General features: G+C 42.5%; 1 protein-coding gene across 1 annotated transcript in view; it reads left to right on the forward strand.

Annotated features, from left to right (window-relative positions):
* The window catches only part of si:ch211-186j3.6 (neural-cadherin), a 296,332-nt gene that overhangs the window by 188,472 nt on the left and 92,394 nt on the right, over positions 1-15,466 (forward strand). Inside the window, exon 25 of the mRNA XM_065952497.1 lies at positions 7,510-7,739. Within this exon, the coding sequence (XP_065808569.1) occupies positions 7,510-7,739 (230 nt within the window). The remainder of the gene's footprint in view (positions 1-7,509; positions 7,740-15,466) is intronic.

The raw sequence follows: 15,466 nt of genomic DNA on the forward strand, positions 1-15,466 counted from the left end.
TTCTCTTGACCCGCTTCCATCACTGCAACACCTGTTGACCTGATAACTGCTCTCATATCTGACAAACCGAGGGGTGTCCAAAACGGCCGTGTGGGGGTTCCTTAAAACCACCTACCTTCTCTGGTCCAAACAAATCCAGAGCATTCAGGAGCAGAATCTAAAGTTAGAAGGAGGACATACTGGCTGCTGCATTGTTGTCAGAGAAGCCAGCACTTCAACATAGCATGTTTCCTTAATGGTCAGATAGTAAGATACCTTTATTATTTCAAACTACACATCTCACTGATTGGATCTTTAAGGCAAGCAATTCAGTCGTTATTTGTTGCCTGTAATATCTTGAAATGAGATGTATATCTGGACTTCTCACATGTAGTGCGATATTATTAACTGCTATTGTTAACTGTCAGTTTTTGCAGTGTCTATACATGTGAATATTTGACCCTTTATGGGATTAAGTTGCATAAAATACAGTTTCTGCAGTTTAGAAGCGTGCAGTGTAAGACATGAAACAATGTCCTTAGCTCGAGGTAAAAGCTGCTTGGACAAACTTGTGTTCATCAGGGTGTGCAACACGTACCATGGACGTCTAATGGCCACCGCTTTACGTATAGTGACATCACAATCCCATAATCCCATAATCCTGTATTAATACCTGTGCATGTTGATCAGTTCAGTTTAAACACAGCTCATAGCAAAACATACGTCTCCAACATTTCCATTTAAGATATTCATCTTTAGAAATGATGCCAATTCCAAAAGAGAAACATAAAACAATGAAAAATGCTGCAAATAAAAAAACAAAGAAAACTTAAAATATAGTCTCTGTGCAAAGGACTAAAGAGCATATATAAGTACAGTAGGCCTTTCCACCTGCAAAAAATATCAGTCCCAGCCTCTCCTCTGTCGTCCCCTCTGATTGATGGTCTGTGACATTCAGGCTCTCACATCAACAGGTAGGACTCAAAGGCATTAACATTTTGTTATGAGCTGATAAAAATCCAGTGTTGCCTCCAAATAACAGAACTTTGCTCAACTCAGCACTGCTGACGAGGGAGTTGTTGAAGAGGGTGGTCGTTATTTGCAGACTTCCTTCTGGACATATAAAATTAATGAGCACTGATTACTTTTTGCTGTCGGTGTTTGCAGAGTTTCAAAGGACTGTCACACTCTCAGTTAAAGATGTTTCCTTAGCAAAATTACAGCCATTATTAATCCCTCTCCCCTGACTTATGGGGCTCTCCGACGATGTTATTGCACACACACAAAAAAGCCTGTTTCCATTACTTATGCCAGAAAAATAATTAGTGGAGAGGTTTTGCTCAGCCAGCACATTCTGCTCACATGTTGAGCAGCATCCATCATTACCTGATGTACAGCGCATCGGCCGTCCGCTCAGAATTAAATTCGCTTTAGAGAAATGGGACATGGCTGAGGGATTTTTATGATTTCAGAGATATTGAAATAGACGCAGAGGGAGGGGAGGGGAGGGGGAAAAGGGTGCACTCTAAAGACGGGGCCGAGAGAAGAGGGAGGGGAAGAAGGAAAGGAAAAGGATTGAAGAGGGAGTCAAGCCTCATATAAGACGATAAAAGGATTTGCTTCTCATCCTGAAAACAGAGCTGAGGTAAATTAATGTGCACCAAACCCAGAGACAGTATGCAGGGGAACAGCTGGCGCCCACATTTCAATATTGGTTTAGAGGGGGATGAATCCAACTGCAAAATGTAGACGAGGAAACGTGTGCTTAAGATGAATAATGTCATCTCAAAATGAAAGAAGCTGCTCTCCATTGTCTTTATTTGTCATTTTTTATGACAGAACCTGTTTTTTCTTTTATTTAATTTAGGATGATGAGGTCAGGTTTGTCAACAACTGTTTCTTGTGGTTTGTGACTCAATTTGGGGTTTTGAAAGGTCACATATTGTGTTTACCATGTTTTCCTAACACTCATGTGTCCCTAGTCCGTCTACAAACCCCCCAATGATGAGAAAAGTCCATCCTCTCCGTCTTCTGCCTGCTCCACTTTTCAGAAAACGTGTGCTCAAACAGGCCGTTTGGAGATTTTCCCTTCATGACATCACAAAGGGCAGTAGCCCCTCCCCCAGGTGGGTGACACTCCCACAGCTAGGTGTTTGTTCTGCCCTCTGAGTCTGCCTTCTCACCGTAAACAATAGGGCATGGAGCGAGAAAAGCCCGAGTACACCCGAGCCCTTGCAGAGAGGGGGGCGTGGTTAGACACAGCTCATTTACATATTTAAAGGTACAGACACAGAAACAGCCTGTTCTGAGCAGGGCTGAAATAGAGGGGTTTATATCAGAATGGATTTAGAACAAGAAACTTCACAGACATGTTTTGAGGAGCTCTGAGAATTATTTAAACTGGTTGAAGAGGAGGAGGAGGATATGTGGCTACACTGTCATCAAAGGTCTGCGGAGAGTAATTATTTAATTGGCCATGATTGTTTACAGAGAATCAAAAGAGAACCAGGGTGAGGCCTCTCACAGGCTTTTAACCTGGTGTCGAGCAATGAACAATTTCCCCAAAAATGAGAATGAAGTATTTAGAAAATAGTGTAATATCTGGGATTAATGACTTTAAGATCATCCTGAGGTGTAGGAGCGAGCAGCATTAAGGCTGGTTTGTTTGTGTGCGGAGGATGTGTAACAGAAGAACATTTCTAGGATTTTATTTTTCCATGTGGAGCTTTGGAGTAAACAGTCTCATTGATTCTCAGTCTCGGGGATTATGAAAATATTCTACTTATAGCATTACTTACACCCTCCTTGACATTTTAAATCCCATTTCAAGAACAAATGTGGAATGCAATAAGGACGCACAAAGACAGCGCTGGTTAAATCTGCCTTGGTGAGATTAAGGCTCGCTCACTTTCCTTCTCTTTTCCCTGATATTAATGGAAAGGTACAAAGAAATGTGATAAACAAAAAGTCCTTGAAATGTGCCCATGTCATTATCTGAGGGTGAATGCAGAGAGCTCGCAGGAGAAGCACGCAGCGAGTGCATAAATGGACTCTGCTCAGCACGCTGCTGTAGTTTGTGTTACATGATAAAAGGAAGAAGGTCTATAAAGCGGGGAGGTTTTCTCTCTGTAGCCCTCTGTTTCCATCCACCCGCCCTCTGAGATGTGTGCTTGCGATCAATACTCAGACATCGGGTTAATATCTCTGTCTCTTGCAGGTATAATATGAGTGTAATTTACGAGGCGTCAGTCATACTCCTCTCCCTGTGGGTATGACTTTATGACTTGAAAATTAGACGTTCTTTTTTTAAATACAAGAATGACTGGAGCAGAAAATCTGGGAAGGATCTCATCGTGTTGTTTTTGTTTGTGTTCAGTGAACCCGATGGAAAGGGTTGTGTTCAGATCCTGCACACGCTGCCAACAAAGCACTGAGTTAAAGGAGCTACCTCTAATTATTTATGGTGATCAATCTCAAATGCACTTAATCATTTTTCTACCGCACGACAAGTTCACCGCATGATGAAAACTAAGGGGATCCTCCTGTTTACATCATCAGACTAACGTTTTATTTAAATCCATTAGCTGCTGTTAGAAGCTGGAGATGTCAAGTTTCAAAAGAGGTTTTAAACAACAGATTATGTCACGGTGCATTATGGGAACTGTAGGATGTAGTTCTTCACATTAGTGACCTAAAGGGGCGGGAGTAGCTCAGTCTGTAGTGACCAGGGTTGGGAACCGGAAGGTCGCCTGTTCAAAATATTTAGAAATATGGAAGTTTGTTTGGTTGCTGGAGAGGTGCCACCTCGCTACTTCCCTGAGTAGCGAGGTGACCTTGAGCAAAGCACCAGACCCCTAACGGCTCTGGTGTGCTCCTTGTGTAGCAGCCTCACTCTGACATCTCTCCATTAAAGCATGTTCACAGGTCCTGTTTGTAGATGTGTGTAAATCGGGCCTGATGTGTGTGAGAAGCATGTCTCTAAAATAACAAAGTGTAAAACCAGAATTTCCCCTCTGGGATTAATAAAGTATGTTCAATTAAAAAGGGAAACATTTAAAGTCAGGAGACATCATTTCCCTGGATTTCTTAAAGGCTTAGTTGGTGACTTTGGGAGTAGATTTACCCCCCTCCCCTCCTGTCTCCACACATCCCCAGCCTCTCTCACGTTTTACCAACAAGTATCTGAGAGTCAGAGACGGCGGCAGACGAGTGCTAGTAAACATCTGAAAACAGGATTCTGCAATCGATTTGAAGTGACGACCTGCACCTTGAAATTGATTCGGCAGTCATCTACTTGCCTTACAAACGTTAACTCTATCTCTCGAAAGGTTAGAGGTTTTCTTCAAATGCAATCGTCCAATCCTATTGAATTAAGCTTAATCAAGATACTGACACCTCTTCATGATCAATAAAAACAGACCGTCATATTGTTACTCTAATGCAGGGGTCTCCAACCAAAAATGAAAGTGGCCGAGTGAATAGTGGGAAGAGGATTTACTGTCGTCAGATTTTTATTTTTATTTTTGACACAGTCGGTCAACCTATAGGCGAGCCTCTGAAAACCTGCTCGTGAGCTACCAGTAGCTCCCGAGCTACCTGTTAGAGACCCCTGCTCTAATGCTTGTCACTTGCACAATGGAGGAAAAATGTTGAATGATTAAAAGCAAGGTTCAGCAATACGGAGGCAAAGTTCCCCGATTTTATTAGACTCCAGCATGCAGCTATTTGGTTCATGTCATCACCACCTTCTCCGCTCCCTACATTTCCTGTCTCTCTTGAGCTAAATATATATATATGGCATTCTTAATGAGATGTTTTGGTCCACAGAGCATCTCAAACAGAGCTCCTATGTCTTTCAGTGATCTTTGGTTCCTATAGGAAGGAGCAGAACTTCAATTCAGCTGATGATAGAAGTCTGTCTCAGTGTTTGATCCCAGTGTTTCCCGCGTCACTTTACTACAACATGAGAAGGATATGTATCCCGATTTGTTCCCCCTTTGTGTGAAATCACAAGCCTGCAGGCAGGAGAGCATCTGCGCTCTACCGCCTCAACGCCCGACTCCCAATGAAGCCCCTGGGAAGGAGAAAGCAGCAGTGAGTTGTGAGGCTGGATCAAAGCCAGGTGCAAAGGCTGCCACTCTGCGTTAGGAGAACCCCCCCCCCGCCAGCCCCCCCGTCCCTCCTGACTATCTTTTCTGTCTGCCTGTGTCCTTGTTTCTCCCGCCGGACTGACTGATAGGAGCTGACATTAGCCTCGATCCCTCTCCTCGTATCCGCTGAGCCCATTCTGAGCTCATTCTGAGCCCCCCTGTCTTGTCTCTTAATGCCTGAGCTCTGTCTCCCTCCACGCACCCACAAACCTAATCACCCTGCCCAACCCTTTATGTGTGTGAGTTATTGTACCTCCATCTCTGTGAGGAGCACTTTGAGTCTCGGGATGACGGGCGTGAAGACATTTTTGTGACGTAGTTTTCAGTTTCTGGTAGTCCTTGGAATCAGCCCTCAAGGTAAAAGCTCACTTTTTTTTCCCAGCCCTCCCATGCCCGCGTGTACAGAGAGGGATCTCTTCCCTGATATGTTTTTAATGTCACAGATGGGGAGAAAAAATCTACAGTCATTGTCCTTGTGTATTTTCCAATGCTACATTTTCACTTGGCACAAGACTACACATTTATGTGACCGTCCCTCCACTGCAGCTCAGCTACAGAGAAACAAAGGAGAATTTTCTTTTCAGAAGATTTATGTTCTTCCTGCCTTTGTTTGAGAGGACAGGATGGTGGATAGAGTAGGGACTCGGGAGAGGAGTGAATGGGGAATGACATGTGGGTATGTGGCCAAGGGTCGGAGTCAGACCGCCTAGCAGCCTAACCACTAAGCCAACCCCGACAAAAAAGGAGGAAATATATTACAGACACAAGACTATCACTCCCAAAGATACTCACTTTGATGAGGTAAAATGAGACTGCTGAAGCCCACACCAGGAGATGTTTCCAGAGCAAATAATAATGACCCGGACCCCCCTCCTGCCCCCAACTGAAATCACTCAAAGAGGGGATAATTTTTTCCCAATTATTTCCATTTTGTAGTGCCACTACGTGTGCAACAATTAGCACCCTGAAACAAGCCTAAAGCTTTCTGCCCTTCATCAACTGGTGCAGACTAATCCGGCCGAGGTCAGGGAATGAAAGCTCGACACAGATAATTAAACAGAGCATGTTTTCACTTCAATTATCTCGTTGTCTCCTTGTGGATAAAATTTAGAAAAATTCACTCTGGATTTTGGTTTCGCTAGCTACACTTTAAAATCAACATGTTAGAGAAGAGTAGTGCAGAGCAGAGCTGGGTCTGTGTCTGTTGACACAACGTTAAGCGGATCATTACAAAAGGCTGAATAAAGGATAAAAGGCTCCCTCCATTTCTCACTCCTCCCACTTACTTTCTTTTCTCTGAGTTTAAGCTGCAGTGGAGTTTTTAAACCCCCAGTTCTCCTACTGAGGAAACCATCTTTTTTAAAGATTTGTTTTTGGGCTTTATGGGCTTTAATCAGAGAGATAGGACAGTGGATAGAGTTGGAAATCAGGGAGAGAGAGAGAGAGTGGGTAACGACATGTGGAAAGGAGCCACAGGTCGGATTTGAACCCGGGTGGCGCACTTGGAGGACCACAGCCTCTACACCACGCCACTGGCGCCATCCATCGTTCTAACAGAGTGAATAACTTCCATTCATAATTTCATATTTATCCCTCATTCCGGCTGCAACCTCCCCAGTGTTACGGTCTGAGTGAGCGACACGCTGCACACGAGAAGATGATTTTTCTGTGATGTTTATAGTCTTGGTCTTGACTCTGTCCCTAAATGTCTCGCTCTCGGTTTGTGTGGTCTTGAATACAACACTAGGTCAGGGGGTAAAATCAGATGGAAGTTGTTAGAGGCTTCTTTTTGATTTTTTTTTTGCCTCATTTCCGACACAAGGCATCATGCCTATGTATGTATCGTCAAAATACATTCTCTCTCGAATTCTCTTACACATTTGTGTAGGACCGACCTAACTACAGGTGCTGGAGCGCTCTGGATTCCTTTCTTCTTTAAAGGCCTGCTGTGAGGAATGATTAGGAACACTTATTTTTAAGTGTGTATTTACCTTGGCAGACCTAGATATCAAAAACTGACTCTCAAACACTACCTTCACCTGCAGGTACATGCACACTCACATGCACACAGGAAAAGACTTACAAGGACACACCAACTCAAATCCAGAACAACAGATTTTTGTCAGATAAAGTCAGACATTTTCAATAATGTATCCTTCCAGCCGCAGTCTGGAGTGTTTCAGGCAGTTTTTTAAACTTAGCACTTGCACCCAGTTTGAAAATAATTGGATTTATCCTCGAGCAGGGGTGGATATAATAAGGCCACTTCTACGCAGTCAACGATTTTAATAGCATGTTTGTGTGTGTGTGTGTGTGTGTGTGTGTGTATGTGTGTGTGTGTGTGTGTGTGTGTGTGTGTGTGTGTGTGTGTGTTTCTCAGACATCACAGCCAAGGAGTTCATTGAACTGAGAGGAAAGCAGCGGAGTCGCTACGAGCTGTTGGTGGACTTCCTCTCCGAGATGCTCTCCGTTCCCCCGGATGATGTCAACATCTTTAGCCTGTTGGACGCCAAGGAGCGAACGCTGGATGTTCGTTTCGCCGTGTACGGTGGCCCCTCCTTCCTGCGGCCGGAGAAAATGCACGGTTATCTGGCCGCACACAAACAGAAGGTGAGACGTTCGTTTTTCCAGTCATTCAGCTTTTTAACCCAAATACAAAACACGGTGTGTTAACGTCAGTCCACCTGTTGTTCTATTGGCTGCTCTGTTGGTGAAAGGCCCATTGACAAAGTTCATTTTTCAAAACAGTCACTCTCCTTTAAGCATATTAAACTGTTTCAGCACAACTCTACTTATTTTTTACTTATTTTTAAGTCTTTCTATGTGATTTTTCACACTTAAATGTAGAAATCAAGTATATCCTCTGAAAATAACTCTGTGAGTCATGACTGTCTACAATGGGTGTAACACCCGAGTCCCACTGTCTGTGATGTTCTCAGAGTTTTCAGAGTCCTATCTTCACTTTGTTTACATCGCCTGGACGGCCGGCTGACTCCTCCCCTCGTGTATAAAAGTTGTTTAATTGAGGGACTAGAGAAAAGAAGAATAACATACTGTACTCACTGCTTAACTGTGTTTCTAGATCACGCTCATTTCAGGTAAATTTACATGCAGTGTGAAGATACCAGCATAATAAAGATCGCTAGCATTAGCATGCTAACACAACAATGCAGCGCGAGTTGTTTTGGTTTCATACTGGTGCTCAAGGGCGACATCTGCTGGATCAAAAAATCTCATATAAAGCCTTTAACAGAAGCTACCTGGATATATCTGCAAATGTAATCTTTCTGCAAACAATTAGTTTAGACAGGAGAGACAGCCGTTGTTGTTTGGCAACATAAACACCGACCAAATTGGTTTTGCTTTTGAAACCAGTCAGCCCCGAGAAAAGCAGGCCAAATCAACCAGTTGATGTGAAATCCTTAGATAGCAGTCATTTCTTAAACAAGCAGTTTAATTGGTTACTATCTGTGGTGCTCAGTGACAAAGTGCCAGTGAGTTCCTCCTACACTGTAACACTATAGCTTAATGATTTCTGACGGATGCCCCCTAAATGACTCTGCTGACAGCTCGAGCTAACACGAGTTTCACACACTGACGGGCAGAAATGCTTCTCCGAGCCAAATCCTGTAAGTTCTAAAGCTTTCACAGAGACACCATTAAAGTCATATCCACTCATGTTTAGCTGGGAGATTCTCACTAATTTCATTATCTGACACTTTCACTCTTTTTGTCTCTTAAAAGGCTACTCATGCTACATTCAAAATATGATGTAGCAACAAAAATCCTCTTTTGCTCATTCGTCTTCTCCTCGTTTTTTTTGAGCAGAGAATAATTCTCAAACTCTCCCGTGCTGTCGACACACTGCGCTGTCAACGTTGAAGTATGCATTGGAAGGATGCAGGAGAGAGCTTTAGTGGGACCGCGAGCAGATCAAAAGCAGGTGCAAAATGCCCACTACACAGTTTTTTTTTCTTTATTTTTGAAGTGCCAGCAGTCTGAATGAGCTCCCTCTGGGTGTGGAAGTATGTGAGAACAGCTCTTTTAACAAGGGAAAAGCTGCTTATTTTCCACCCGATTTCAGTGCAGCCATTCTCACCTGTCAAAAAATGAAGTCGCTCCGCTGTAAGCAGTGAAGAGTTTTTATTCAGTCTCTTCATGCACAACAGGTGTGAAAACATCCCGGGGTGTGATCACACTGTCAGTGCACCCAGAAATATCAAGGCACTTGTTTTCATTGTCTGGGCTTTTTCCGCCCCAGAACATCTGATTTGAAATTAAGTATTGTTTTCTAAGTTTGTGTAAGGGGGCGGCAGTTGCTCAGTCTGCAGAGACTGTGAATCCAGAATTTCCATCAGGGATTAAAGAAGACATATTATCCCCCTTCTCCACCTTCTCAAACAGCCCCCCTGTGGTCTAAATGAAACATCTGTTCTGTGCTTTGGTCAAAATATAACATGAATCAAGCACCAGAGGAGGTTTGTGACCCTGTATAAACCAGCTCTCTCAGAACACTCCGTTTTGGTGTGTGTGTCTCTTTAAATGCAATGACCCCCCCCCCCCTGAGTTTTCCCAGTAGACATAACTCTTTCGCTAATGAGAACAAAAATGGCAGACCTACTCAAAAGTTTTGCTCTAGGCTGGGGTTGGAGTCCGTGGGTGGAGATACCAGGGGAGGACAGGGGATTTTTTTTTTTTTTTTTACCAGAATCCCACTGTGACATCACAAGGAGAGCAGATTAGAAACAAAGCATTTTTCTCTGTGTTGTAAGACTTATGCAGACCACAAACAAAGGACTGGATGGATTTATTTCACATTTTGTGGGTCAGTAGACACTCAGGTTACCCAAATATATGTTTAAAAACACTGTAAGAGTGGATTTTTCATAATATGTCCCCTTTAATAAAGTATATAAAAAATAAATCCTCTGTTTTTTAGAAAATAATAAATACTTGAAAAATAAACATGGACAAAGTTCCCGTTGATGCCGTTGTAATCCTCTGTATTAAATTAAGAGGCTGCCACCTTGTCCTCACTCCACTCTGATTGATATGTCCTTTTATTTGATGGTTCATTCATGTGCCAAATCCTGTTCCCATTTGTCCACCACAGATTGCCAAAGACAGAGTCAGTATAATTTAGTAAATGGACCACCTGTTGTGAACATTTTTTTTTTCACAGTGTCACTGATATAGACCAGTCTCCACAAATCATCCTCCTCCTAGAATAAAGCACACAGGCAGTTTCTGGTTTGTAGGGCACGGTGAACTGAGCCCGATTTAGACCATTGTCCTGGGCAAGCCCAGGAATAAAAAAATAAAAAAAACTGTTATTTGCAGTACATTCATAGTCCATGAATGTGGAAAATCCTTTTAAATCCAACCCAATTTGACTCTTAACAGAAATGCACAGTGTGGATTATGCGTGTAATACTGTGTCTGTTGCAGTCACAAGAAGATTAAAAAAAAAAATACACATGCCCTGCCGAATGACAGGGGACTGTGGGATGACATTAATCTTTCTAGTGTTATTGATCAATTCTTCAGAAATAACAAAAATGTACAAGTTAAGCAAAAGTCAAAAACCTACAGAGGCATGTCATCATTTTAAAAAAGAAAAGAGAGCTAGAAAAACATTTCACCTCATCGCTCCCTGACCGCTGGGCTCAGTCAGACCTCATTTCACGTTTCAAAAGTCTGAATAGAAGTAAAAAGAGGCGAGTGTTTGTGTGAGTCTGTGTGTGCGAGAGCGTGGACCATAGAAAGTGGATTTTGTACACATATCGGCAGCAGGGAGAGAGCTGACCCAGTGTCCTCAGAGGGAGTGATGAGCTGCTCTGTATTTGCATGTGTTAGTAGTGTGTGTCTGTAAGGGGGGAGAAATAGCACACGTCCAATCATGACCACGGTGGTCAGTTCAGGTCGATCACAGCACTGCATGGTTCAGCCTTTTTCCTGGTGATCCTCTGTCAACGTGTCGTCTTGTCAAGGAAGGAAAGGCAAAGTGTATGTATGCTAAACATAACGTTTAAAACTGACTTTTGGTTAGAAAAGTCAAAAAATCTTTAATTGACAGAGATAAAATGGTATTTAATATGGCTGTCATGAAAGGTGGATTCTTTTGTCTAAACATTTCTAATATATTTTTTTACAAATACACAAATAAGTTAGCTTGGCCACACAGAGCAGCGACGGAGAGAAAGACGTATTGGAGAGAAGTCGCAGCTTTTTTTTTTTTTCAGAGTGTGATTTGTGAGGAGGGCAGCCAGCGTTGCATCTGAATCATCCAGGTACTCCGGCAGAGACATTGATCAGAATGAGATGTGAAGTATGGCGATGGAGAGATGGAGCCGGGGAGAGAGAGGCGGGGCGAGGTGGGGTGGACGGGGGGCTGGTGGACTGGAAAAGAAGGAGGAAGAAAAAGCCGGGGGGGGGGAGGGGTCTGAAGATGAAGCTGCACTTTTTATTAATGTTCTCAATTCTCCAGTTATGCCTCGGAAGTAGATGAATTAAAAAAAACTCTCAGTTTCTCCCTTCCTCTGCCTCAATAATGGAAGTTATCCCTCAGTGTGTTTTCACTCCAGCATGCTCCACTTGATTTTTAATGATACTTCCTTTGGTTTTCGACTCTCCTAATATCTTTAGTATGATGCTCATATACTGTACCGAGGTTCTTCTCGTCATTACATTAATGTGGCTCAGAGGGCCGTGAAGACGATTGGAGAAGCTTCTTACAGCAATGGGACAACAATCCAGGGCACAGAGCGTCCCTCTACTCCTTTGCTATACACACTGCTCTGCCTTTGAAAGATTCAATGTATGCCTCTCCTTACATTTCTACACTTTATCTAAAAGACACGCTTGTGGATGCACTTATGTCTTTTATAGTCTTTGGGCTTCGGGGGTCAAGAGACTCCCATCAGGATCAAGACTTTAAAGTAACACATTAAGATGGACTGGAGAGCATTAGGTTGTACATATTTTTTTTTTAGAATTACATTTTCAATGTAAAGTAAAGCAGGACGAGCAACCGCTGAAAAGAAGTCAAATAATCCATGAGGATGATATAAGCTATAAAATCATGAAAACAGATTGTTTTTCCTTCTGTTAAGAATATAAAATGTCTTGTAGGAAAACATCATTAGAGTTAAAACGCTCTGCTGGGTGTCATCAACAATGTATGAAATCAATGCAGTAACTTCCCTCTACATGGCTGTGGACAAACTTAACAATATAAAGTGCAGAAATTATTTAAGGGGGGAAAACGCCTGACAGCCGCCATGACACTGACTTCACTTCTCTTGATCAGCAGACGTCTTCATCCTGTCCCGTTTACTCCCTGTACAGTATCTGCTGCCCCTCATCCCCACTTTCCTCTCCCCGTCCATTCCCTCCTCTGATTTTCAGACATTTCTACTCTGCATGATTGAGTCTCATTGGCTTTTAATGTCAACGATTTGAAGGATCCATTATCCTCTGCTAGGAAGGAGGCAGCAAAGAACATGACCTACAGAGACAATGCTGACATTCATCGAACATAAACATATTTTTTTTCCATGTGCTCAATGTACCAACTCTTTCTGGTTTTCTTTCCTCTATTACATTCGACTTGACTGTGGCCTCATGGCTGCTTTACGTGCTCTAAATGGGGAACATTAAGGTTTATAGACCTCTCTATGGGCAAGTCTGTTCTAACAGTCAAATAAAAATCATCTGTTGTTGGTATTGATGGCATTGGGGAGTTTGTAATTTCCTGCAACACAAAAATGGAGAGCACTGATTTTGCACTTGGAATAAATACTTCATGTTGATGGTCCATCTGTTGTCACTCACCAAGCCGTCAGTAGATAGTCAACATAACTTTATCAAATAACATGCATTCAACGTATTACCATTTTAATAGATGTGTAGTTGCATGTCAACAGCAACAACAGTGAATCAGTGGATATCAACATACATGTTTCAACAGTCAACTTCATGCATTCAACTGACTGTCAGGAGATTGTAAGTAAGTGTTTCAATCTGTTGATTGTCAACTAAATATTCCATTAATTGACAATCATTATATAAGAAAGTAATGTGCAGTTGACTTTTTATTGATTGTCATTTAATCTAATCTTAAATTGACCATAAACAGGGTTAGGGTTAACAACCGATAATAACCTGTTGCAAAAAAACCAAACCAATGGTTACTGTAAACAACAATTTATATCCAGTGACACTTCCACCATGACTAACTGTTTTCAAAGTAAATCTTCTGATTATATGATGCTGTGGCTCAGTTGGTAGAGTTGGCCATCTCTCAACTGGAAGGTTGAGGGTTCAATTCCCAGCTCCTGCAGTATCATGTTCAATGTGTCCTTGTTCAGGAAACTTAAAGCCAGGGTTGGTCATTTTCGAAAACTAGCATGATTTTTAAAGTAGCATTCCCTCAGTGCTGCGTCTGCACCCACCCCCTCCCCTCTGTTCTCCCTCAAAAGCCACGCCCCCTCACTTACATGCACAAGCGCCATTGATCCAGAAGCGGACCTCAGCTCATGATTTGCGTGTGAGCTAGAGCACGCAAGAGGTACGAACGAGCAGGGAGACAGGGAGGCGTCTGATTGGTTCATCAGATTGGTACCTCGTGGCAGACATTGGTTGAAGTGTTTACAGGGTTACAAACTGATACAGATGATGGATTTTCTTTGTTCCTTTTTCAGAGAACATGAGTTATTAATTTCTGTCATGACCTAAAGACCATTTACACCAAAATCTTAAAAAGTGGATCTGGAGGAAATTACCAACCCTGCCTTTAACCCCAAATTGCTCCTACTGCTTTGACAGCGGTGTATGAATGTGTATGAATGTGTATGAATGGATTAGTAAAATACTCATGGTCACTTTACACAGCAGCCTCTACCATCAGTGTGTGAATGTTTAGGTGTGACCTGTGGTGTAAAAGGGCTTTGAGTAGTCAGAAGACGAGAAAAGTGCTACAGTATACAAGCTCAATGCCATTCACCTTTGTATGACTTTTCATGGGGACATTCAGCGATTGCAAAACCCTCTATAGCGCTACACACTCCAGATAATGTCACCAATGAAAGAAGCCGTTGTGTCCGTATTACAAGTCAAAGAGATGCGTCAGTATAGATTGAAAACCACTTTTGGGAGGTGAGCTGTGCTGACAGTTTTACTAAACGTGACATTAGTCGGCTCTAGCACTGACCTATAAAAGCGTAACCTTTATTAATGATACAGTCACAGCGGTGGGGGTCATTACGCAGAAAAGAGTGGAATAGATGTGATCTGCATGTTTAGTGAGCACCATCCAGTCACACTGGAGGGGATCTAATCAGTACAGAACATTGAACATGATGTGACCCTGTTCTGGTTCAACACGGTTTCACAAACAACCTGTGGTTTTGACGCTCTGTGTGTATGCATGCATGTTCCTGGGCATGATGAGTTCAATGATTTGTATATCAGCTCAGCGGTAATCCACTTGTAACTCCTGCAAGCAAAGGACAGCTCATCCGAATGCACGGGCACACAAACACACAAGGTACAGCACAACACTAGCATAACACTAGAGTGCATAAAACATTTCCTTTTTATTTTGCTTTCGACTGCTCTCTCAAACTGTTCAGCCTGGATTCAGGGTTTCCAACAGTTTAGCCCACTTTGTCGATAGCGGATTGATTCTGCAGACTGCCTACTGTCCTGTGATGCATTCACACGTTGGATGCACTTTCTACATCAGTTTCCCGGTGTTTGTCTGTGTGTGTGCTTTCATGAATGTACAGTATGTGTGTTTGTCTGTGTGAACTGGTTAAGTCAGAAATATCTTACTCGTGTTTTGACCGTTTAAGAAGGTTGTGTTGCTGATTGCATATGTTAAAGATATTTGTTTGATTATTTCCTGGAGAGAGTCGCTTTTGCACATTGAGACTCCGAGTCTAGTCACAATGTCATTAGATAGAGATAAAAGTAAATATAATCATCATCATCATCAACTTTTATTATTAGACTCAAGGTCCATTTTAAAAGGCATACAATATGAAAAAATAGACAACACACATATACATTAGGTATAATGTAAAGAAGTTATGTACAAGTGACTGCAGCATTAGGCCCTGTGTCCGCCTGGCGTTTTATTTTTTAGCACCTTTGTTTTTATTCAGTTGTTTTCAGTGAGTAGAGAGCGTCCGCAGCAGAAAGCTGAAGAAAAACTGCAGCGCCCAGCGTCTTTTTTTACGTGCGTTCTGCCTTTTTTGTGCAGCTGCTCCGAGCACATGAGAATCTTTCAACTTTTTCCAAATGTATGATATTCCTCGTAGTTTTGCCGCCTACTG

The sequence above is a fragment of the Labrus bergylta genome, chromosome 3 (genome assembly GCF_963930695.1).
Source record: "Labrus bergylta chromosome 3, fLabBer1.1, whole genome shotgun sequence".
In the NCBI taxonomy this organism is placed as follows: Eukaryota; Metazoa; Chordata; class Actinopteri; order Labriformes; family Labridae; genus Labrus; species Labrus bergylta.